General features: G+C 38.3%; 1 protein-coding gene across 1 annotated transcript in view; it reads left to right on the forward strand.

The window, feature by feature from the left end:
- Nucleotides 1-351: 351 nt before the first annotated feature.
- The window catches only part of LOC126278878 (uncharacterized), a 73,507-nt gene continuing 45,917 nt past the window's right edge, over nucleotides 352-27,941 (forward strand). Inside the window, exons 1-2 of the mRNA XM_049979152.1 lie at nucleotides 352-369; nucleotides 946-1,123. Of these exons, the coding sequence (XP_049835109.1) occupies nucleotides 352-369; nucleotides 946-1,123 (196 nt within the window). The remainder of the gene's footprint in view (nucleotides 370-945; nucleotides 1,124-27,941) is intronic.

Here is a 27,941-nt window from a genome sequence, read left to right on the forward strand (position 1 = left end):
GGGATTTGTGCTTAATAACAAGAGTGAATATAGGATGGACTAGCAATTCACAGCCACAATATCAGAGGTATAAATAATTATCACATAGACTATGTGTCCCTCTCTTGGGTTCAGAAAGGAGTTTTATATTCTGGTGCAAAAGCTTATAACAGTTTGCCATTAGACATTAGACAGGAAACCGAAAATGCCCAAACATTTAAAAATAAAGTAAAAGAATACCTCATTAGCCACTACTTATACAATTTATCAGGACACTTAGAGTATGGAATAGACTGTCTGGCTATTGTAAGTTGGTTCATTGTGCAGTGACTATTGGGAAGTGTGCCCTGCTTCCATGTGAAAACTGTCAAGATGAGAAGAATTTTAAGGGTAGGGTAGCATTGTCTCCTTACTGCAGTGATGAATATCTTCCAACTAGGGATGATTTTTTCTGCAACCAGCAGCACCAATACGAGTTATCAACATATTGTCACCAGATAGGAACTGTAATATTTGTATTACTTAAATCCTTACTTTACTGGTTTATAGACAGCTAACAGTGGTCTTTGTAAAGCTAAATACATCCTTTATTTGAAGTATCAGATAAAAATAGCAGCTCCGTAACAGAGGATGAGCAGTGTGTATTCCCCTCCCCTCAAAGAAGCTATTTTTCTCCTAGCATACATACACAAAATAATCTACAAGTAATTATCTTAGTTATACCATAAATAGATTAGTGCTTGTCATAATTTGTTGTTAGTATACTTCACAAAAGTAACCAGCAGTGTATGTGAACATATGATGTGACTCAGTTCCACATCCGTGAACAGGATTTATAGATCGTGATGTGTGACTGAATGAGCTCTGAATTAATTAATCTTAAAAGTAGTTTCCATATCTAATCATTATTCACTTAATATTGTTTGAATTTTGTTTTATATGTATCTCTTTATTGCATCCATACAGATAACTGATCTCCAGAATGATATTGAATCACATACAAAAGATCTTGAAATTTTGAAGAATAGAAGCAAAAATATTCTAAAATCTTTTGATGAGGCCATTTCACAAGATAAATTTGCTGATATTCTCAGACATATTTTTGGGAAAAGATATCAACAATCAAATTCTGAGGAGATACAGGGTATTTTACATGATATATATATTTTCACAAAGTAAATGATTCCATCTTGGCTGCATTTTCACCTCTGTTGTTCTACAAGGCACATCTTGTTTCTGGCACCAGGCACCTTTTGAAGTACATTGCCAGTACAGGTATATAATGCTATGGTTGTTATTGTTGTTATATTCTTGATAAATGCCATAATCCAATTTGAAGTATCCATAAGTATTGAAAGTGTAAAGTTTTCTGTATCTCATTGTCATATGTGAATGACCAAGCATGTAAGTATTTAATATTATTATAATGTTTAATATATAGGATTTTTTATTAGATCAAATATTTGTCTTGTGTTTTGTTATTTATTTGAGGTAGTCCTTGGGTAGTATGTGACATTTGTAGTTTGCCAGCAGACACCTTGCAGCACAGTAAGTGTTTCATGGAGCTTTCGACTCTGACATTCTACTTGAGGGAGCCTCAGAGTTGGTGATATCAGGAGTCACCATTGAAGAAGCTGTACAATAACAGTTGTACAAATGCTTTGGCAGTACTGGAATTTCTGGTTCCATCTGTCTGCTTTGACCTGTGATGCCATCGAGATGGTAGATACCGTGTTTCAGGCATATACAAAATTGTGACCACACCATCACTAAACACACTTGTGATCAAAGGTAAAAATATATTTCAGTTCAGCAATAAAATGAAACTAATGGGGTGGTTTAGGATATTAACCACAAAATCAAGCACAAAAAAATGCTCAACTTTCCACACTACACTACAAAAATGAAAACCATAGGAACGACAAATTTCACTTGTCCGATATAGCTCAAACAAAATCCACAATGCCAAAAACCCACACACAGTTTGAAAACATGGTAACACAATTTTCACATGAGCTATATTGATCAAACAAAGCTCTCAGTACCAGAAAACCCACACACAACTCAAAAGCCTGGTACCACTATTTCACTTGACCTATATAGCTCAAACGAAGACCTTGATACCAAAAAATCATACACAACACAAAAACCTATTACCACAATTTTCACTTGATCTATATAGCTCAAATGAAGCCATCAGTACTGACACAAAACTCAAACTGCAGAACCACAAATTTCACTTTACCAATTAAAACACATGGAAACAACCTAACAAACAACCACACATAATGCAGTTAAATAAAATAAAGCAAGGGGGAAGAAAATTACCACATACACAAACATACATTTTACAGAAATAACCCCTCGTCCTCCAGGAGACCAACAGCTACCCACCCCACTCAGTACCAATACTAACCACAATCACCACACCAAAATACAACTAACACAGTTTAACAAAATTGACACCCACTACCTGGACTACTCATTTAAATGAAACTGCAAGGTGAAACAGCTCCTCTCACAGCCTCCAAACCCTCTGTTGTACTGGTAGGCACAACAGTACAAAAACCTTTGAAATGAATACTGTGATTTTCAGTTACATGTTTACACCCCCTTTTCCCTAAAATCTTACATGAAGAAAAAAATCTGAAACTACAATGTAATCCTCAGTCAAACCCACCAATACCCATTTAGTTCTGTTCTCAACCATCTGCAAAACAACACCAAAAACCCACCCTCTGACACAACAGTAAACCTACACAAGAGGCATCCCTCCCAAATCTGAGATACACCTATTTACATTAGAACTCCCACTCCTAACTCTCCCCTGTACTTAATTGATTGATAACATACTTCTCTACAAAATGAAAAGCAGTCTAACACACGATGATTACTTATTTCAGTCTCATGCACACAGAAATCAATGGAAGTCTGATAACAAAAATAATAAGTAAGCTAAACAATCTCATGGATGGTGAACATAGAATTCCTGAAGCAGGTATTGCTGCATATGGATCACCACATGTTATTATGGTGGCGACGGCATGTGTAAAGGTCTCTGGTCTGAAAAGCAGGGTGTTTGTCAACTTCATAATTTTATGACCCATGTAGCAGTGAATGCTGAATATATTCTGCAATCAAGCCAAACAGCTACAAAAACTTGATTATACACAACATATCATTCCTCATTGCAACAAGCAAAGAACAACTTGTAAAATTTTCTTTTATATCCCATCAGGGGGGGAAAAGCTATTACCTTTCAAGAATCACTAATAATACCTAACACAAACATGAACACGTAACTCTCAACTCGAAATCCAAGTAACTTATACTATTCCAATCACTATGTCATACATACAGTTAACAATGTCAAATGCTACACCTAACAAATAAATTCAAAACATAAACGTCCAACACAAAAGAGCACATCACCCATTACTACAAAAAACCATCTACAAACACAACACAACTGAGAAATATTGTGCCACAATGACATCACACAACACTGCACACTTAACATCACAGGTCAAAGCAGATCTTTGGAATTGGATCTTTCGGTTGACCCATCTCTTTTGTAAAAAATTTGCAGATCGAGATCTACAGTCAATATTTACTTACATAATCAAACTTGTTACAGATGTGAATCATTATCTGTAACAGCTGGATGTTTTTCAAGGGTAGTAAATGAAGACTAGTTAATAAATGATATATCAGTATCAAACCTATAATAGTATTTTCACAGTTTTGGTATCTGGAACCATCTCATGTGGGGACTATGAGTGAAATATGGATTTGTGATGAAGGAATTTTTCTTGAAAATTGAAATATAGGATGAAATTAACAAAGAAGAATTTAGCTACAAGAATTTACCACATTTTCATAATCACACACCATTTTGAGTGATGACTATGAATGAAAGTAAGAAACTACAATGAAGAAGTTTTGAGTTGGAAATTCAAGATGAAGAAGATACTTATTAAGAAAAATTTTTTTCACTCAGTTCCTGCTTCAAGATGTACTGAAGAATATTTTCTTTCTGAATTGGTTATTTAAGACTGAATTACATTTCACTACATTCAAATGAAATGTGGGGACACACATTATTAATTGCAGACAACATAGTTACATATCCGAGCGCTGCTGTACAGTGAGCTAGGATGGACAACCATACCAAATAAAAACTAAATAAAGACTTACTGATAATTTTCAGTGCAAAATGCAACTGAACACTGGATTTTACACTTCATTGAAAGTGCATTATCAAATTGCTGTATTTAAAAGTAATACTGAAATACTGAGGACTGTAACTACATGGGATGAATTACATGTATACAATATTTACACCACTGAAGAACTAACATGAACTGGAAGTAAAATAACTGTTGAGTTAATACATCAAGCTATTAGTAATCATTTCCAGTTATGAACAGGAAAGTATTTTTAAATAATTGTTATCATTTGCAAAGAAGAAATAGATGTAATTTTTTGTGATAACATTAATAAACAACATTTTGTGAAGAAAATCAGCTAGAAGATAAAAACACCATACAGCATTATCCAACAGTATCTGGCAGCCAAGAGCAAATATACAAAGATTTTGCAACATCAAAGTAAATTTAAATTGGTCTTCAATGAACATTAATCAAAAGTTGCATGTCAAAAGCAAATATAGAAAATTCACACCCTTTACAAGTTTATTGACTATAAAGTCAGTCTGTGAGAAGATTTGTTTGAGAAAGCAGTGACAGACAGATCAGTAGGTGTGCTTTATCAATTTAATGGCAATTGGGAGCTGCATTTCAGTCAGCAGTTTCTGCACAACACAGGCTGGGGAAAAGCTTTGTAACTGCCACACATCACTTAAGAGCTACATGGCAGTGCAGTCAGCACTACCAGCAGCATCAAGTGGATATGCACAGAAGTTACTGACAACAAGAGTTGTCAGTGCATATAAAACCTCTCAGCAGAATTCACTCTTGTGCACTGGCTCATTAATAAATTGATCTTTATGATCTGTAGAGTGAGTTCATTAGGTAGATACCAAAATATAAATCTGACTTTTTGGATGACACTTAATTTCGGCCGAGAACTTGTTCATTACTAAATGATATGGACACAAGAAAAATATATAATTTATTATTATAAGAGCAGTTGTTAAGTTAGAATGTTGATTCTGTTAACTTTACATTAAAATGTATTAAGCAACTGATAAAAAATAGATCTCATAGAGGGAAAGATAACTCTAGAAGCAGTTTTATAGGCACTTTCAGACTTGAGAACACAAATAAACAAAAAAATTTTCCCGAAAGAGCTAGAAATTTGATCAAATAGACAAAAGATTTTGTATGTTTTTAAACTGCTCAATTTTGGTTCTAATTTCAATGACAGACTGGACAAATTAGAAAATACAATATATTTGGAATTGAGATAAGTAGAGTATTTTGATGAGTGTTTAGATTTTAATGAGATAACAGTAGATAATTAAGTTGAATATTTAGACACTAATGATTCAATACAGTGTGTGCCAGTAAATGAACAAGCAATAAAAGAAGATTTACCGGAGGCAAAGCATAAAGTAGAAAAAGTTACATTTGAGAATGGGGAACACAGACAGCAATTACATGTGATACAGAACCACATTTTAAAAAAATTAGTATCCAGTGTGAAACTCTCTCATAGTAAAGAAACTGCTCATAATGAAGATTTTGTAGGTGATAAGCTACTGTCTTTAGTTTTTTTACCGGCAGCTTACCATTGTCAGCTACTACTGACTGATTAGTATCTCCAGTTATTGTTGAGGAGTTACTGCCATCTGTTAGTACCAAGAAGTTACTGTATCCAGTTATTACTGACAATTTACCATTGAGTGATACTACTGATAACTAACTACATTGAGATGAAAAAAGTCATGGGATACCTCCTAATATTGTGTCAGACCTCCTTTTTTCCAGTGTAGTGCGGCAACTTTACATGGCATGGACTCAACAAGTCATTGGAAGTCCTCTGCAGGAATATTGCACAATGGCGCCTCTTTAGCTATCCACAATTGCAAAACTGTTGCTGGTGAAGGATGTTGTCCCATAAATGTTCAATGGAATTCATGGTGGGTTATCTAGGTGGTTAGATCATTTGCTCAAATTGTCCAGAATGTTCTTCAAAACAGTTGTGAACAGTTGTGGCCTGGTGACATGATGTCATTGTTTGGGAACAATGGCTGCCGATGGTCTTCATGTAGCTGAACATAACCATTTCCAGTCAATGATCCATGTAAATACAGCCCACACCATTATGAAGGCACTACCAGCTTGCACATTGGTTTGTTGACAACTTGTGTCCTTGGCTTTGTAAGGTCTGCACCACATTCGGACCATACCATCAGCCCTTACCACCTTAAATTGGGACTCATCCTACCAGCCCATGGTTTTCCAGTTAACAAACCCAGGAGAGGTGCTGCAGGTGATGTTGTGCTGTTAGCAAAAAAGCTTGCATTGGTTGTCTGCAGTCATTGCCCATTAATGCCAAATTCTGCCCCATTGTCCTAACAGACACATTCATCCTATGTCATTGATTTCTGTGGTTATTTCATGCAATGTTTCTTGTCTGTTAGCACTGACAACACTGTGCAAACACTGCTGCTTTCAGTTGTTAAATGAAGGCAGCCAGCCACTGAGTAGTCCATGAAATTCTCTGTACATTCTTGACACTGCGTATCTCAGAATATTGCATTTTCTAATGATTTCCAAAATGGAATATCCTGTGTGTCTAGCTCCAACACCATTTTCCATTTTTGGAGTCTGTTAATTCCCATCATGCAGCCATAATCATGTTGGAAACCTTTTCACATGGATTACCTGAGTACAAATGACAGCTCCACGAATGCACTGCCGTTTTGTGCCTTGTATACATGAAACTACTGCCATCTGTATATTTGCATGTTGCTATTACATGACTTTTGTCACCTTAGTGTATTTACCGTAACTATTGACAAATTATTACTTCCCTTTATTACTAAGTGGCTACATCTAGAAAGTTACTGTCTGCTGCTTTAATGCTATCTTACATTATTGCTGTACAAACTGAGGTTGGATCCTCAGCATACAGCTTTAGGGATAACAGATTTCTTATACATGAGACTCAAATTAATAATTACTTATACTTTTTATTTGTTACATGTGAGTTAAGTATACAATTAAATGATGTATATTTTTGTCAAAAAAGTGTGAACTACAGAAGAAGAAAAATTATTTCTTTAGGATTATGTTTAGTATTGGTAAGAATACAGTGAGAAATATAGTATATGTCAGCAAATGAGAAAATTATTTCAGGTCTAGGCCTAAATAATACTTCGTATTTAATAATACCAGAAGCAACCTGGAGTTTTGTGGTTGTGGTCCAAATGGAGCCATTGCCTTATGGCTGAGGAGAATGTCAGATATTCCCACTGACAAGCATTAGTGTGGTGTACATTCAGATAGTGACAACAGATATTACAGGATGTGACACACCAAACTGACAATGAATATTATTGAATTTAGTATGGAAATAATGATGATGTATGTTACAAAATGTGAGGATTTCAAAATTTCTGATAGAAGTATCTACAGGACCATCATACTATGACATGACATTTGGGGGGGAAACAAACATCTGGCAGTACAATAATTTAAGAAGATAGTTTGAAAAAGTTTCATAGATGACATTTCTTTTATTCTGTTAATGGTAGGAGATTGTTAGAGGATGAAGAGTAATTTAGTAATAATAGTCTGAATAGTGCATAGGCTAAGTAGCAGTAAGGAAGTGGAATTGTTTGTATAAATATGTGCATATATGTATAAAATAAATGAAAAGTCACCATTCATCTTTAGCAGTCTTATGTGTGCCACATAGACTCGCCTAATAATACATAGTATTAAATAGATTTTGAGTCCTGGCTCTTCTTCTGGCTGACAGTACACACATTGACACACAAAAACCACACAGACACCCTAACATGCACTATGATGACTGTGATGACACTGTACTTCAGAAATGATAATGGTAGTTTTAGCAATGCTAGAGGCATGCTGTATGTGTTACACTATGAGAGACATGTTATAATTTAATCACAGCATCAATTCCCTAACGGGTCTTTAGATTAAGAATACTGCTCCAGATTAGTGATGCCATCCATCTGGGTAGAGATTTTATGGGATTTCTTTAGTGCTTTTTATAGTGGGTCTTGTAGATTTATTTTATGGATCAGAAAATCTGGTGTGAGTTTGTACAGTTTTCTTCTGAGTGGTGATAGTAGTTGGTATGGGTTTTGTGCAAAATGAATTTATAGTATTCTGGAGTATATTGAATGATAATGTAACTGGATTTGAATAATTTTCTAAAGTTAATGGATGAGTTTAGACAATGACAGTTAGCTTAAATGTAATTCAGATAGTCTGGCTTATACTTATTTTGACATAACTGGTAAATTTAAGGATGGATTACATGAGTGGCTACTTTAGAGCAATGTCCAAGTAACTCCTGGTCAAGTTCTTTTAAAGTTTTGCATCAAAACAGGAAGTGCCATGGGCTGAGATGCCACCTGGTCTGTGTGGATCACCATGACTCTGGCTCCTGGATGTGTGCTGAATCTGTAAAATGAAACACAGCTGCAAGATCACGGATTATCATCGGCTGAAGTTGGTTCTGGCATCATTGGAGCAGCGATCCTATAGGGGAAGAAACAAAGAACATTTTGTGTCCAGGGACGCAGAAAGTGGTTATTTTTTGCCATTGCCATCTGGGCTGGAAGGTCCTGAAGAGTAGTGCACCCAGAATCTGAAAATGAGAATCTTTGTACGACTGGTACTCCTATCTGGCAGGTGCAGCAGATGAAGCAGGGCACAGTGCCCACAGCTATGCAAGACTTCAGCCGGGGAACATCTATCTTGAGGCAATGCATGGAAGGTGGACAGGAACAGTTGCAAGGCCTGGTCCCATGTGTGAGTTCCACAGAATTTACTCATCTGTTCCTCAAATGTTCACACAAAATGGTCAACTTCACCATTTGATTGTGGGTGGAATGATGCTATGATCACATGTTTAATAGCTTGGGCCATGCAGAAGTGCTCAAATTCCTGTGAGGTGAACTGTAATCCATTACCAGACACTAACACTTCTGGCAGTCCCTTGACGCAAAAGATTAAAGTAAAATTCTGATAGCACTGACTAATTCAGTCGATTTCATGGAAACCACAAACAGAAAATGACTGAAGACTTCCTCTACAATAAGCCATTGTGTGTTCCACAAAGCTCCAGCAAAATCAATGTGACCCATGAACTGCCTGGGGGCAACCAGTCAGAAAATTGTTAAGGTGGAGCTGCCTGTTGTTCCATACATGTAGTGCAGTGTGACATCATGTCTTCAGTATGGCCAAGAACGATGGTGTTAAGCAAACTGCATTGTCCTCACAATACACCAGTGACCCTGATGCAACAACCTTAAAACATTCTGCTGAAGGGTCATTCTCAATGTGTAACAGTAAAACACCATACTGTACTGACAAGGCTTGGCAACGAGCAAAGTATCGATGTACTTCCGGCCAAACAATTTTCTATCTCTTTGCCTGGACATCTTGTGCGTACATAATTCAGTACAGTGCTTACATCTGCATCCGCAGATGTCTGCTGTGCTATATGACAAAAGTCCATGGGTAAACTGTGAAGTGCAGAAGCATCCAGAGCATCTATCTGACAACATAATGCTTTGGAGAAGTTGAATTGATCATTCTTGTCTACCAGTAAACTTGTCAACACCGCAGCATTGGAATGTTGAGCCACAAGGTGGTACAAGATTTCATGGTTGTAGTTTGACAGCAATAAAGCCCATTTTTGCATTTTCTGTGCCATGTGTGAGGGAACAGACATGGTTGGGTGGAAGAGCAAAGTGAGTGGCTTATGATCTGTGACCAGATAGAACTTCCTTCCAGAGAGGTAATGATGAAACTTGGTTACACCATAAATGGTTGCCAATGCTTCTTTCTTCATCTGAAAGTAATTTGCCTGAGTCTTAGTCAGAAGACTGGAGGCAAATGCTATTGGACTATCCGTAGATCCACCAAGATGCAACAGAATGGTGCCTAGGCCAACAGAAGAAGCATCAACTGCTAACACCACCAGTTTAGCCAGATCAAAATGTATGAGGCACATATTACTAAGTAGTACTTGTTTCAATTGATCAAAATCTATCTGACATTCCTTGGTCAATGCAAACAGAACATCCTTACACTTAACTTGTGAAGCAAAGCTGCAATCTGAGAGGCATGAGGAATTAATTCGAAGTAGTAGTTCAGTTTACCTAATGCTCCTTGTAGTTCCTGCAGATTTTTGGAAACTGGCAAATCTTAGAGGGCTCACAAATGAGTTTAGGTGGGGTGGATACCCAGCACACTAATGATATGTGCCAGATATTGTTTCCATCTGGAAGAAAGAGCACTTGTCTTTACAACACTTGAGGCCTGCCAACAACAGGACTTGGAAAAGACCCTCAAGATTTGCTAAATGCTCTACTGCAGAATGTCCAGACTTGACAATGACATCCAGGCAATTTGAGCAGGAAGGCACTGTGGCAGTCACTTGTTCTAAAAAGTATTGAAGGATCACCAGTGATGAGGCACTACCGAAGGCCAGGCATTGAAATTCAGATAACTCAAGATGAGTTTTAATAACCAAAAATTTCTTTGAGCAGCTATCCAAAGACAATTGGAGGTAAGCATCCACCAAGTCGATTTTGAAAAGATAACCTGTCCATCAGTTCCTCTGGATAGAGCAAAGGGTATGTGTCTGTCACTGTCTGAAAGTTCACAGTTGACTTAAAATTAACACACAGTCAAAGATGTCATGAAGGTTTGTGAAGGATGACAAATGAGGAAGATCACTGACTTGCACTGATTGACTTAATGACCCCATCAGCTTGCCATTGCCGTAATTGTTCACTGACTTGTTCCCTAATGGTAATGGGCACTTGCCTAGCTCGACACAACTTTAGTTGTGCATTGTCTTTTTGTGAGACATGAGCTAAAAAGTGTTTGCATAATTGAGACTGTTGCTAAAAAGTTCACTAAATTTGTCACACAGAGCTTGAAGCTTGTCTATAGCCACATCTGTTGAAATGTCAAAAAATCTAAGCCAAAAATATTCTGCGAACGTCTGGCAGAAAGCTTTGTGAATGCAACTGTCTTCGTTACACATTGAAAAGTAGCTGGCATATGTCTGTTATAAGCTGACAACACATACATAACTGGACTCAGTATTGGTGAACCTAATCATTCATTAGTAAGTTTGTTCAGAAGAGTCCAGTTGCAATTTGACATCTTTCTTAGGTACTGTCAAAGTAACAAACATCTTGTCCTGACTATGTTCCGCATCTAAGAGAGAACTATCACTTCCTTCTTGTTGCTGTGAGCTGCTACAATGTGTGACAGGTGAAATGGACAATTATTTAGTGATTGACATGTGGTTGCATCAGTGTGACTTTTCTGACACATGAGAATCAACTTATTGGTGTTTGTTAAGTTTTGTACTTGGGTGACCTTTCACAACATTTACTAATATCACTGAGTCGCACTGTTGCATGATTGGCTGCACAATGAAAACATTAATGATTTGAACTGGTTTAGTGGCATTTTGCTTGGAAATTTGCTGTGCATGCATCTTTTTCATGCACACTGACTGAACAAGACCTTTTGTGTTCCAAAAATAACAACAGCATCATGACGGGGGCACTGAGCATCCTTATGGTGCATGTTAGGTGAGGCTTTGCTGTGTTTTTCTGTTTACCAGAATTCGGCCAACACACCATGGCACTGTTTGTCTCTACACATAATGTCAAATGTTGGGTGGGCACAGGACTGTTTATGTTCTGCAGCATTACTAACACCGTCACTATGCAGTTCATTAATATTTGACATTTGCATCCCACACTTAGCTAAATCACAAGTGTCCTGAGCCTCAGTTAACTGTAACTCTGTCTCTAAAGAAGGATCATGTTGTTTCAAATTAGCAACAAGAATCCTATTGTCAAAAATATTTTGAGTTACAGCATCAATCAGCATGACAATATGGTACACAAAAATTTGCAATGCATAGTTAAACCAGGGAGAGCATAAGGGAGGAATTGACAGGAATGGGGGAAAGAAATACATTAGAAGACGAATGGGTAGCTCTGAGGGATGAAGTAGTGAAGGCAGCAGAGGATCAAGTAGGTAAAAAGACAAGGGCTAGTAGAAATCCTTGGGTAACAGAAGAAATATTGAATTTAATTGATGAAAGGAGAAAATATAAAAATGCAGTAAATGAAGCAGGAAAAAAGGAATACAAACGTCTCAAAAATGAGATAGACAGGAAGTGCAAAATGGCTAAACAGACATGGCTAAAGGACAAATGTAAGGATGTGGAGGCTTCTCTCACTAGGGGTAAGATAGATACAGCCTACAGGAAAATTAAAGAGACCTTTGGAGAAAAGAGAGCCACCTGTATGAATATCAAGAGCTCAGTTGGAAACCCAGTTCTAAGCAAAGAGGGGAAAGCAGAAAGGTGGAAGGAGTATATAAAGGGTCTATACAAGGGCGATGTACTTGAGGACAATACTATGGAAAAAGAAGAGGATGTAGATGAAGATGAAATGGGAGATACGATACTACGTGAAGAGTATGACAGAGCACTGAAAGACCTGAGTCGAAATAAGGCCCCAGGAGTAGACAACATTCCATTGGAGCTACTGACGGCCTTGGGAGAGCCAGTCCTGACATAACTCTACCATCTGGTGAGCAAGATGTACGAGACAGGCGAAATACCCTCAGACTTCAAGAAGAATATAATAATTCCAATCCCAAAGAAAGCAGGTGTTGACAGATGTGAAAATTACCAAACTATCAGTTTAATAAGTCACAGCTGCAAAATACTAACACGAATTATTTACAGACGAATGGAAAAACTGGTAGAAGCCGACCTCGGGAAAGATCAGTTTGGATTCCGTAGAAATGTTGGAACACGTGAGGCAATACTGACCCTACACCTTATCTTAGAAAAAAGAGTAAGGAAAGACAAACCTATGTTTCTAGCATTTGTAGACTTAGAGAAAGCTTTTGACAATGTTGACTGGAATACTCTCTTTCAAATTCTAAAGGTGGCAGGGGTAAAATACAGGGAGCGAAAGGCTATTTACAATTTGTACAGAAACCAGATGGCAGTTATAAGAGTCGAGGGGCATGAAAGAGAAGCAGTGGTTGGGAAGGGAGTGAGACAGGGTTGTAGCCTCTCCCCAATGTTAATCAATCTGTATATTGAGCAAGCAGTAAAGGAAACAGAAGAAAAATTTGGAGTAGGTATTAAAATCCAGGGAGAAGAAATAAAAACTTTGAGGTTCGCCGATGACGTTCTAATTCTGTCAGAGACAGCAAAGGACTTGGAAAAGCAGTTGAATGGAATGGACAGTGTCTTGAAAGGAGGATATAAGATGAACATCAACAAAAGCAAAACAATGGTAATGGAATGTAGTCGAATTAAGTCGGGTGATGCTGAGGGAATTATATTAGGAAATGAGACACTTAAAGTAGTAAAGGAGTTTTGCTATTTGGGGAGCAAAATAACTGATGATGATTGAAGTAGAGAGGATACAAAATGTAGACTGGCAATGGCAAGGAAATCGTTTCTGAAGAAGAGAAATTTGTTAACATCGAGTATAGATTTAAGTGTCAGGAAGTCGTTTCTGAAAGTATTTATATGGAGTGTAGTCATGTATGGAAGTGAAACATGGACATTAAATAGTTTGGACAAAAAGAGAATAGAAGCTTTCGAAATGTGGTGCTACAGAAGAATGTTGAAGATTCGGCAGGGAAAACACGTAACTAATGAGGAGGTATTGAATAGGATGGGGGAGAAGAGAAGTTTGTGGCACAACTTGACTAGAAGAAGGGATTGGTTGGTAGAACATGTCCTGAGGCATCAAGGGATCACAAATTTAACATTGGAGGGCAGCGTGGAGGATAAAAATCGTAGAGGGAGACCAAGAGATGAATACACTAAGCAGATTCAGAAGGATGTAGGTTGCAGTAGGTACTGGGAGATGAAGGAGCTTGCACATGATAGATTAGCATGGGGAGCTGCATCAAACCAGTCTCAGGACTGAAGACCACAACAATATCAACAGTTAAACCTTCCACTGTTTATGAGTTTAACGTGCTGCTGGCTGAAGGCAGAAAAGCTTGAAACTTGCTAACTAAAGTCTCAAACTTTAACTGTTCTGGTTATTTGTCAGGAAACAACTTCACTATGATGCTGTGAACTTCTGTGCCCACGTGGAATGAAAAAAAATTCTTTACTCTTCATACCTTGCAGTTGGTGTGCCTCCATATGTTTTATCAACTGAAGTGAGTATTACAGAGAGGCTGAGAAGAGATTCCTCTGCAAGAATCCAAGATAGCAGCTAGGTACCTGTGAAGCATCTCTTGACACTAGTAACTTTCCTTATCATAATATTGACAAAGTTCAGTTATTTATTAACCAAGTTTATGGTCATCTTGTTCCACACTGGCTGTGTAGTTAATGCCTTGTTGAGCTGCGTGCTGCATTCCTGCTGACAGTTGCCAAGTCAGCTTCTCATCTGCAGACCCAGGTGAAGATTGAGTGACCTCATGCTGTGGTCTACTGCAAACATGGCTGTGGTCCAGTGCAAATAGTTCGCACTACCTGTTGGAGTGTGCTCAGTTCCACTCTGATACCTATGTTGACTCTTGATGACCCATTCATGATGTGGCGTTGTTGGAAGTCATGTGGTTGACAGATCTCCTTTCTACCAGGCAGGTGGGTTTTAGCACCCAGAGGTACCTAAGTGTTGAACAGGAATGTGGATCCCAAGAGGCCCTGCTCCTGGTTCCACACGGAAGCTGAGTCCAGTCAATAGTCTGCAATATATTTTTGTTGGGAGACCGTCAGTTTCTCCATCAGCAATGATAGGCGGTGAACAGTATGAAGTTCATCGGGCAAAGACTATCATCTCAGGTACATCTTCAGCTGGTTCATAGGCTGTTCTGGAGTATGGAGGACATAGATTCACTACAGTGTCTTAATCATGGAATTGAGTGCTATTACTGTGAATGCCATCAGTCCCAATGATGAACTCCGTGGGAGTGTTGAAGAGCTCCAGTATTTAATGGGAGCTAACGAGATGCTATGACACAGTGCTCAGTTTGTAATGACTGCTTGTGTCCTACTTACTCTGTTATATTCACTTAACACTGTCCTGTGCTATTTTATGCTGAGCTCACCCTCTCTCTCTCTCTCTCTCTCTCTCTCTCTCTCTCTCTCTCTCTCTCTCTCTCTCTCTCTCTCTTCCCTCTCTCTCTCTCAGCATAGTTTTGAAACATGCTGAGGACTGACCAATGTGCTACATATCACTTATTTCTTGATTCTGTGTCTGTCTCTGGCATGACCACACTTTGCTTGTAGCAACATAAATGAATTTTAATAAAATTTTCTAATCTTCAGCCACTTACTACTCTGTGCCATAACACCTTCCTCCTCCTTAACAAAATTTGTCCTTAATTTTTCCCTTTTTACTTATTACTACTTAGTCAATACCTGCCTTATATTTTAAAAAATTAGTTTATAACTGGTTCCTGTGTTGCTTCACAACCAAAGTCTTGAATCTTAGTTATCTTAATTAACCTACTTTGTCATGTTGCCCTAGTTAACTACATTATTTACATTTTTGCCTTCTATTACTTATTACTGGTTCATACCAACTATACGAGTATCTGACGATTTGTTGCCTCATTTGAATGAGATCTCTTATGCTTTATACAAAAGTAAGTTGCGCAAATAAATGCTAGAACTAAGATTATGCTTGTCATTGATAAACTGTAATTGATTGTGTTTTGTCTACGTTTCTCATGATATTGTAAATAAAATAGAAAGAAACTTCCACATGGGAAAAATATATTAAAAACAAAGATTCCAAGACTTACCAAGCGGGAAAGCGCCGGCAGACAGGCACAATGAACAAAACACACAAACACACACACAGAATTACTAGCTTTTGCAACCGATGGTTGCTTCTTCAAGAAAGAGGGAGTGGAAAGACTTACCTTAGGGGGAAAAAAGGACAGGTGTACACTCGCACACACACACATATCCATCCGCACATACGCAGACACAAGCAGACATATTTAAAGGCAAAGAGTAAGGGCAGAGATGTCAGTCGAGGCGGAAGTACAGAGGCAAAGAAGTTGTTGAAAGACAGGTGAGGTATGAGGAGTGACAACTTGAAATTAGCGGAGGTTGAGGCCTGGCGGATATCGAGAAGAGAGGATATACTGAAGGGCGAGTTCCCATCTCCGGAGTTCGGATAGGTTGGTGTTGATGGGAAGTATCCAGATAACTCAGACGGTGTAACACTGTGCCAAGATGTGCTGGCCATGCACCAAGGCATGTTTAGCCACAGGGTGATCCTCATTACCAACAAACACTGTCTGCCTGTGTCCATTCATGCGAATGGACAGTTTGTTGCTGGTCATTCCCACATAGAAAGCATCACAGTGTAGGCAGGTCAGTTGGTAAATCACGTGGGGTGTACAGATTAGCTAGTAACGCCCAATGTCCTATCCTGTACTGTGGCAGTTTGCTCACCTGTTGCCCAATATGTTCTTGCTTCTTTAAAGCTTTTGTATTGGTATGCTTTTACCTTTGCCAAATTTCTTTTAACTTCTTTGCAAAATTCTTCACTGGTTCACCCTGTGGACTCAAAGGGTGATGGCATTTTCTGCTCATACAATACCTCATATGGCAAGAGCCCAGTTCTGGTATGAACTTTTGAATTATATGCACAGACAACAAAAATTAAATATATATTCCAGCCTGAATGGTCACATAATGGCTTAACATTTTGGATAATGTATGGTAGATCCACTATGTCATCCATTTGTTTGAGTATGGAAACAGCTGGTATGCGACTTTTTTATTTCTAATAAGTAATATACAGGGTGTTTAAAAAATGACCGGTATATTTGAAACGGCAATACAAACTAAATGAGCAGCGATAGAAATACACCGTTTGTTGCAATATGCTTGGACAACAGTACATTTTCAGGCAGACAAACTTTCGAAATTACAGTAGTTACAATTGTCAACAACAGATGGCGTTGCGGTCTGGGGAACTTTATAGTACGATATTTTGCACATATCCACCATGCGTAGCAATAATGTGGTGTAGTCTCTGAATGAAATTACCCGAAACCTTTGACAATGTGTCTGGCGGAATGGCTTCACATGCAGATGAGATGTACTGCTTCAGCTGTTCAATTGTTTCTGGATTCTGGCGGTACACCTGGTCTTTCAAGTGTCCCCACAGAAAGAAGTCACAGGGGTTCATGTCTGGCGAATAGGGAGGCCAATCCACGCCACCTCCTGTATGTTTCGGATAGCCCAAAGCAATCACACGATCATCGAAATATTCATTCAGGAAATTAAAGACGTCGGCCGAGCGATGTGGCCGGGCACCATCTTGCATAAACCACGAGGTGTTCGCAGTGTCGTCTAAGGCAGTTTGTACCGCCACAAATTCACGAAGAATGTCCAGATAGCGTGATGCAGTAATCGTTTCGGATCTGAAAAATGGGCCAATGATTCCTTTGGAAGAAATGGCGGCCCAGACCAGTACTTTTTGAGGATGCAGGGACGATGGGACTGCAACATGGGGCTTTTCGGTTCCCCATATGCGCCAGTTCTGTTTATTGACGAAGCCGTCCAGGTAAAAATAAGCTTCGTCAGTAAACCAAATGCTACCCACACGCATATCGCCATCATCAACCCTGTGCACTATATCGTTAGCTAATGTCTCTCATGCTGCAACGGTAGCGGCGCTGAGGGGTTGCCGCGTTTGAATTTTGTATGGATAGAGGTGTAAACTCTGGTGCATGAGACGATACGTGGACGTTGGCGTCATTTGGACTGCAGCTGCAACACGGCGAACGGAAACCCGAGGCCACTGTTGGATCACCTGCTGCACTAGCTGCGCGTTGCCCTCTGTGGTTGCCGTACGTGGTCGCCCTACCTTTCCAGCATGTTCATCCGTCACGTTCCCAGCCCGTTGAAATTTTTCAAACAGATCCTTTATTGTATCGCTTTTCGGTCCTTTGGTTACATTAAACCTCCGTTGAAAACTTCGTCTTGTTGCAACAACACTGTGTGCTAGGCGGTGGAATTCCAACACCAGAAAAATCCTCTGTTCTAAGGAATAAACCATGTTGTCCACAGCACACTTGCACGTTGTGAACAGCACACGCTTACAGCAGAAAGACGACGTACAGAATGGCGCACCCACAGACTGCGTTGTCTTCTATATCTTTCACATCACTTGCAGCACCATCTGTTGTTGAAAATTGTAACTACCGTAATTTCGAAAGTTTGTCCGCCTGAAAATGTACTGTTGTCCCAAGCATATTGCAACAAACGGTGTATTTCTATCGCTGCTCGTTTAGTTTTTATTGCCGTTTCAAATATACCGGTCATTTTTGAAACACCCTGTAGCTGTTAGATATTATTCAAAATCACTGCCCTGGTCCATAATGATTGTTCCTGGCACACTAAATTTTAATAACCAGTTCTTTGTCATTGCCTATGATACTGTACTCTCCTTCTGATATGGAATGGCTAGCATAATTAAATATTGTGAAAAATGATCTAGCATGGTAAGCACATTTTATTACCTACTTGTGCCCCATTAAAAGGTCCCAGGATCTCTAACACCAGCAACGAGAATGGTTTGTCAGCTTCTGGTAGTTGTTGTTACTAAATTTTCTGATGACTCAAATCTACCTGTTGTGCACATGGGGTGCAGTTCCTTATATATTGTTCTACATCAGAGTGAGGTGTTTTCCACCCAAATCGTTTGGCTACAGGTCTATTAGTTGTCTGTTTTTCTCCATGACCCAATAATATGTGGTTGTGTGCTTGACGTCATACTTCCTGTCTCAGTGCTGCAGGAACTACAATGTGAGGTCCACACTTTGTAGATCTACATATCAAGCCTTCCTGTATTTCAAATTGAGGCTGTGTTCAAAACAATTGACATTCACTGTCAGCTCCTTGTGCCTTTATCCAGTCTGCCTGCCTTTCACCTACTACTTGCAAAGCTGCTGTCTTTCTGCTTAGGACATCAGCATTTGTGTGTTTGACTTTGGACTTCTGAATTATCTCATAACTGGACATACTTAATTTTAATGCCCATCTTGCAAATCAACTTGACTGATCTTTTAACCCTAAAACCATTTTAAAGATGCATGGTCTGTGACTACTTTGAATTTAAGACCGTCCAAGTAGCACCAAAAATAAGAGATACCGTATGTAACTGCTAACATTTCTTTTTCAGTTTCTGAATAATTAGTTCCAGCCTTATATGATGCTGGCTTTTCCATCAACATTCTGATTTAGGACACAGCCCAAAGTAGTGTTGGATGCATCAAACTGTAATCTTACCCCCCCTCCTCCCCCCCTTCCCCCCTTACCGCCCCCCCCCCCCCCCCCCCCCCACACACACGCACACACATCACTATTGAACTTCTGTGCCTACAAAAGTTGTGAAAGCTTCAAGAGGCATAAGATATACAAAAGATAAACTTTTTACTTATCTTTAGTATCTCGTGGTTGTTGGCTCCAAGTTTTGTTGTGTCTAGGGGTACATTCTTGAGGCTGTAATTTTTACAATGTTGTGGGTTCTTGTTGAACTGAGTAACTGATGAAGATTTGCCTGTTGCTATGAATATTTTTTATTTTATACCATTCTTATATATCACACTGACTTCACAATCTCCATTTCAGAACACTAATTCACATTGTTGCCGACAAGATTAAGAATTCATCTACTTCCATCACAGGCATGCACACTACTCCTAGTATTCTGTGGTATTCACAATATTCCGAAGAGTTTACAAAGCAAAAGAGTTTATAAACTTCCTTTACAAAAGAAGAATTTCCACCAAGTTATATAATTATTTTATAAATGGGTCTGGAAATAAATTTAACAATTAGTGTTAGATTGTACAATTACTGATAAGAATTTTAAATTTGCAATAAATTTTGTAATTTCAAATATTTTTAAAAGAAGAGTAATTTTAACCATACACACAGAGTGTAACAAATTAATTTCTTTTTATATATTTTAGCTTGAAACATAACACATCGTGTACAAAATCATATGAAGTTCATTCAGTTAATCAGCTGAGAATATTCACTTATACTAGATTTGAGAGTAAATATGGTATCGAATATTGCCGTAAAAAAAAGGTAATGTTAGAGGAGGCTGACCCATTACAATATGCCTCTCACAAAATTTGGAAACAAAATGTTTACAATATTTTGACAGCGCCTATAAGGTTTGCCAAATGGTGTACAAAATGATTCCCAGGACAGCAGACAGATGTATAGAAAATATCTGTAACATAACATATTACAGAGAACATAAGAAAAATATCTACTTTACAAATCATAATCTATACATATATCAGGATATGGAATTCTCATTTTCAGATCTGTGGAACATACTGCCACAAGACAAATAATACAAAATCAAAACTATAACATTGCAGCACTAAATTATAGAAATAATTACAGAGACAATTAAATTATTAGAAAGTATGAATTTTAAGTTAAGATATATACCATCAAACCTTCAAAATCTTCAAAAGAGAAGAGAAAAAATTTCAGAGCCTAAGTGTACAATGAGTGAGCCAATTTGAAAAACTCACAATAATGGGTACAGACCAGAAGAATATACTCAATCATGAGGAGCAATCAGTCAGCCATATAAACCATAGTATTTATGGGTATGTTGACTCATGAAAGAAGAAAATAATGGAAAAATATTAGGACCACAGTTTACAATGTGGGGATTGACACATGAATCCAAACCACACCGGGTACAAACCAGCAAAAGAGTTTCAACACAACAAAATGAATAAAGCTCATAATGATATCAATAAGTCCAATTATATGCAAAGAATAACTGTAAGAAGCATCTAGCCTCAATCAAAGATTGTACACTCTCCTTGGGTGTACACACACACACACACACACACACACACACACACACACACACACACACACACACAGTCACGATGACGAGGGATACCCAGAATAGAGTTAAGCATGAGCCTGCCCACAACTCAAGATCCAATCAAATACAATATTGCAATACTCAGGATAGATTCAAGTAAATATAGTCATAAATAGCTTTGAATGATGACACAATCCAGTAGCTGAGAACCAAAACCAGAGTATGAAAGCAGACATGTATGCGTCTTGTTGGTTGTCTACACTAGCAAATGTCCTCCACACTATTTGGTGCAAATGTCCTCCACACTATTTGATAATTGACCATTCAGTTAATCTACGTACATAGAGACCTAGAAGATTCATCCACAGTTGATGAAAGAGTACGTACAAATTTAAAGTTACATAATGTTTTGGAAAGTCAATCCCCCTTCATGCATTTTGCGGAATAACGCTGTCTTTAGCAGTCTTGGCTAACAATTCCCAAGTATCAGTAACAACACAGATCCAGTCACAGATGCTTGAGTACATTACCCAGTACCCACAATCTCTTGCAAGTTGACTGGTCCAGCAAGGTACAACCATACAGCAGTGTGCGGACTGGATCTGCCTACATGTTTCAGATTCCTCCTTAGAGTTCCATCACATGCTCCACCGGATAGATAACGTCCTGTCTAACATTCACATAAAATCCTGAAACATTGTTTTATGTACTAAATATTCAATACCTTCTTCACATCACATGAAATATGCTCTCCTTAGTCATTCTAAGATCAGTGGTATATGATTTATGTCAGATGCAGTTAAAAAGTGTTCACTTATGAAACATTAATAAACAGAGTTAACAGCATTGAAAAGAATGGGCTATAAGGTAATACAGACAGATATGCTCAGATTACATACTTGCTTTGCTTACAAGTAGCTCCTCTTATCTTTACACCTACAATGGGCGTTCCACAAAATTCTTACTATATTTAAACTTGTCTCTAAATTGTTCAGATATACCACAAATCGGGCTATCGGTATCAGTCAAACAGTTCCCTTCCCACTGATCAATCTTAATCTTAATGTAAGGACATCCAAAATCTGAATCATCAAATCTGTTATTAGACACTTCATGTAAAAGCTCACTTTCAGTTTCATCAAATGCTAAATCTACATTTTTTAGAAGGTTTTATCAACTTTAATGTTATCATAGCTTTACTTTAGTTACAAATGTTATCAAGTAAAGATTGAATACACTGAATGGACTCCATAGCACAACTAACATTACTTATTACAGAAGGAATGCAAACTATATTACTGTCAAGATTACATTTCCTAATTATATCTTCTTTCACTTCATTCCACCAATTTGGATACAAATTTTGACTAACCACAGCTAACTTATTCCAGAATGCAACTGCACGGGGTAGCCGTGCAGTCTGAGGCATCTTGTCTACATCTAAATCTACATATATTCTCCCCTAGCCACCAAGCGGTGTGTGGCGGAGGGCACAATTCGCACCAAAGTCGTATTTCCCTCTCTCTGTTCCACTTGCTGATTGCGCGAGGGAAAAATGACTGTCTGAATGCCTCAGTACGAGCTCTAATTTCCCTTATCTTTAAATGGTGATCATTGCGCGATTTGAAAGTTGGTGGTAATAATATATGCTCTACATCCTTGGTGAAGATCGAATTTTGAAATTTAGTGAGCAACCCCTTCCATTTGGTATGCTGTCTATCTGGAAGTGTGCAACACTTCAAACTTTCTATGAGATTTGTAACACTCTCATGATGGCTAAATGTACCAGTCATGAATCCCGCTGCTCTTCTTTGGACCTTCTCAAACCTCTTGAATCACACCCAACTGGTAAGGGTTCCATACAGATGAACAGTACTCTAAGACTGGACAAACTAATGTATTGTCAGCTATTTCCTTTGTTGAAGGACTGTAAGGACTGCATCGCTTCAGGATTCTACCAATAAACCACACTCTAGAGTTCACCTTACCCGTTACTTGTGTAATCTGATCATTCCAATTGAGACCATTTCGAATAGTCTCACCCAGACACTTGATGGATGTTACTGCTTCCAGAGAGTGGGTATTTATTTTGCACTCATACATTAATGGGAATTTTCGGCTTGTTATATGCAGTAGGTTACACCCGCTAATATTGAGAGACAACTACCAGTCATTACACCATGCATTTATTTTCTGCAAATCCTCATTGATATGTTCACAACTTTCGTGTGGCACTACTTTTCTGTAGGCTACAGCATCATCGGCAAACAGTCTAATGCAACTGTTAATACCATCAACCAGATTGTTTATGTAAATCATAAAAATAAGTGGACCTATTACGCTGCCCTGAAGCACACCTGAAGTTACACTTGTTTCTATTGAACTCATCCCGTTCAGAACGACATACTCCTCCCTGTCTTTCCAACCGCTTATGTCATCAGATAAACCGTAATCATGCACTTTTTGGAGCAAGCGACAGTGCGGAACTGAGTTGAACGCCTATCAAAAGTCGAGAAAAATGGCATCAACCTGGGAGCCGGTATCTAGAGTCTGCAGTACATCATGCACAAAGAGGGCCAGCTGTGTCTCACATGACTGCTGTTTCCTAAAACCATGCTGGTTTCTGCAGATGAGCTTCTCAGAGTCTAGAAAGGTCATTATGTCTTAACACAAAATATATTCCATGATTCTACAACAAATCAATGTCAGTGAAATTGGCCAGTAATTATGTGCATCCGATGACCTGGGCCTTCTTCCAGTCCTGTGATACTTCCACTGTTCCAATGATCTCTGATAGATGATTGATGAGAATGGTGCTATATTTGTAGCATAGTCAACATAAAATCTTACAGGGATACTGTCTGGGCCAGATGCCTTCCTGGTGTCTAAGGATCTTAACTGTTTTACAGTCCCAGATACACTAAACACTGTGTCAGCCACTCTTGCATTGTTCGATAATTGAAAGGGGGAAAGGTGCTTCAGTCCTCTACCATAAACAAGTTTTGAAAGCTAGGTTTAGAATTTCAGTCTTCTGTTTATCATCATCAGTTAAATTACTGCCAGCAAGAGAAGTTATTGAATTATTTGTATCATTCTTAGATTTTACGTACGACCCAAATTTTTTGGAGTTATTTTAAGAATCTGCACATAAAATATTGCTTTCAATTCGTTAAAATAATCTCTCATTGTTCTTCTGACAGCTGCTTTCATTTCACATAATTTCTGTTGTCGCGGTTCATGCGGATCCCCCCCCCCCCCCTCCCGTCAGAGGGTCGAGTCCTCCCTCGGGCATGGGTGTGTGTTGTTCATAGCATAAGTTAGTTTAAGTTAGGTTACGTAGTGTGTAAGCTTAGGGACCAATGACCACAGCAGTTTGGTCCCATAAGATCTTACCACAAATTTCCAAATGTGCACATTTATCTATGGTATCACTAATCTGGCCCCAAACAAATTTCAAAAAGTTTTCACTTTTATTCTCTAGACTTACAGATAACTCTCCTTTACTGTTTGGATCATTACTCTGCATGACATTAATGGAAAACTGCTTTGACTGGACTGGTATTCCATGACTCTCACTTATATCATCACAAAAATCACTTACTTTATCTGTATTCACAAACAACTCTGAAACTTCATCATTCTTAAACTACACAAAAAACTGATATTCATCATCATTATCATCATACTCTTCCAAAATTACATCACCAATAACACCATTAACAACACAAGTCTCATCTCCCTCGAAGTCACACACCTCACCTACATTCATTTGCAATAAGTTACCAGTCTCAGACTTACCAACCTCTGTCATTTCACAGCTCTCATTCACATCTACATAAAAAACACTACCTAATTCAGATTCTGTGCAGTCATCACCTGTTTTACACATATCAATAACACTGTTTTCTGACGAAGAGAAGAAATCATTAGTACACACTACATCAAAATTCTCATTACTCTCACATTCTAGTTTGTGATTAATCATCATCATCACAGTTTTCTGCTATACTAGGAGGTCCTTTGCTTCTCCATTTTCTGCAATCTGTTGCTTCCTTCTTAAGGCTGCTGTATGTTGTACCATCCATCGCGTCATCCAGTATCTAAAATCTCCTCCTTCCTCGCATCCTTTTCCCTTCTATATAACGATCTAAAACTGTTTTTATCAGACCGTCATTCTTTCTTAATATATGCCCAATCCAACTTCTTTTTCTTCTTTTTGTTACATCTAGTAACTGTTTTTTGTCTCCCATTGTTCTCAGTACCTCTTCATTTTCTACTCTGTCCATCCAACTTACTCTTTCCATCATCTGCCATGTCCACATCTCAAAAGCCTCCAGCCTTTCTCTGTCTTTCTTCCTCAAAGTCTATGTTTCAGTGCCATACAGAAGAACACTCCATACAAGACATTTTATGACTCCCTTCCTGAGTTCTCTGTCCACACCACTGCTGAAAATTCTTCTTTTCTAATAAAATGCCTCATTTGTCATTGCTATCCTTGTTTTAATTTCTGTAGTGCACTTCCAGTCAGTTTCTATCGTGCTTCTGAGATACTTATAATTTTGCACCTGTTCTATTATTTCTCCATTTCGCATAATTTTTATTTCTTTATTACCTCCTAGCACCAATACTTTAATTTTCTTTGTGTTAATTTTCATTCCATAATTTTTTCCATTCGCTTCAATGGTGTCCACCAAATCTTGTAATTCTTTTTCCCCTGTGGCTAGAAGGACTATGTCATCAGCAAACCTCAGACATCGTACCCTTCTTCCTCCAATTTGTTCTCCTTTGTCATCTAATGAGCATTGGTCAGCCATATTTTCCAAGTAAAGGTTGAAAAGGGTAGGTGATAGCATCCTTGTCTTACTCCTTTTCCTAGTCCGATCCAGTTTGTACTTTCTGCTCTCACTTTAACTGAGGCTTTTTGATTAAGATATAATGAGTTTACAAGTCTTCTGGTTTTCCACTTCACTCTCTTTTCCCTCACTATAATTGATAGCTTGCCCCAAATCACATTGTCAAATGCCTTTTCTAGATTGATGAAGCACATACATGGTCTTCATTTCTCAATAAACCTTTCTCCCAAGATTCGTAGGAGCCCTATTGCATCTCTGGTGCCCATATTCCGTCTAAAGCCAAACTACTTCTCGCCAAGATTCTCCTCCATTACATTTCCAAGTCTCTTATTAATTATTGTTAAGATCACTTTGGCTGCATGTGAAATGAGGCTGAGTGTCCTGTGCTCACTGCATTATTTGGTTCCTTGTTTTTTTGGTAATGGAATCATTACTGTTGTCAGAAAGTCCTCAGGCCATTCACCACTGTCATAATTTTATTACATAATCTCAATATTTGTCTTATTCCATCTTGGTTCAAGCATTTTAACATTGCTCCTGGAACCGTATCTGTACTTACCACTTTGCCACTTTTCATTGCAACTATGGCAGACTTTACTTCTTCCATTATGATGGTTGGTCCTTTCTCACCATCACTTACACTATTGAGTGATTCAAATTCCAGAGTTTCTGGTTTGCAATCTGTGCCGTATAGCGCTTTTAGATATTCTTCCTATCTCTGCAGGACATCATCATGATCTTTGAACACTACCTCTTTGTCTTTACTCAAAATTTCCAAAGTGGCACTTCCTGCTCTGTTTTGATCTCATGTCACAGTCTTTACTCTGTTGTATAGTAAGTCATATCTTCCCTTCTTGACCAGTTCTTCAATTGCATCACATTCCTCTTTTAGCCATTTTCTCCTAGCCTGCTCTGTTTCTCCTCGCAGTTCATTATATAACCTTTGGTACATCTTTCTTGCATCTTCAGTGTTCTTGTTTCTAAATTTTCTTCTCTCCTCCATCTGGGAAATCATTTTTTGTGTGACCCATGGCTTTTTGCCCTTCTTACTTTTCCATATCCTAAATTTTGCTGTCCTGCTTTAATGATTCTATCTTTTAGCTTGTTCCAGTATTTGTTGGTATTATCAGGTGGTTTTTTGTCTTGTAATGTGTTTAGAAACTCATGTGACAGTATTTTTGGATCTTATCTTCTCTAGATCCCACTTCTTCACCATGGTCACCTTCTTCAGTTTTTTCATTTTTATTTCTATTTCCGCCATAAGTAAGTTGGGGTCACTATTAATATCAGCACCTGGTAATGAGTGCACCCTCTTGATTCCATTCCTGTATCTTTCCTCTACCAGTATAAAATCATTGGTTTCTGTATTTATCCCCTGGTGATTTACAAGTGTAGATCCTCTTCTTGTGGTTCTTGAACCATAGTGTTTGCCACTATCAGCTGCTTTTCCCCACAGAAGTCAATTATCCATTCACCTTTATCATTTCTCTTTCCAAGATCATAACTGCCTACTATGTTTCCCTCTTTCCCTTTTCCCACAATGGCGTTCCAGTCTCCCATTACTATTTTGCAGCATTTTTTATTTTCATCCATTATTCTCTCTATTACATTGTATGTTTTTTCTACAATTTGGTCATCATATTCAAAGTTGGCATATACACCTGGACAATCAGTAAATCATTTGTGCTCCTTTCAGCCTTACACCAATAACTCGGTAATTTGCATAGTCCACATATTCCACACATTTAGCCAGTTCCTTTGTCATAATCATTCCTACTCCACTCATTCCTTTTACTTCTCCTCCTGAGTAGTACAAAACATACTCATCTGACTGTAGATCTCCACATCCATTCCATCTTGCCTCATCAACTCCTATGAGGTCCATATGATTCTCTTCCATCTTTTTTTTAAAAGTTTTTCTAGTTTTCGTGCTTGTAGCAGAGTTCTAACATTCCAGGTACCAATCCTCTTTTTGATTTTTTGCCTCATTTCAAGTCGTCCCCTCCCCCCTCCCCCACTGGAGATCT

Source organism: Schistocerca gregaria, chromosome 6, assembly GCF_023897955.1.
Source record: "Schistocerca gregaria isolate iqSchGreg1 chromosome 6, iqSchGreg1.2, whole genome shotgun sequence".
Classification (NCBI taxonomy): domain Eukaryota; kingdom Metazoa; phylum Arthropoda; class Insecta; order Orthoptera; family Acrididae; genus Schistocerca; species Schistocerca gregaria.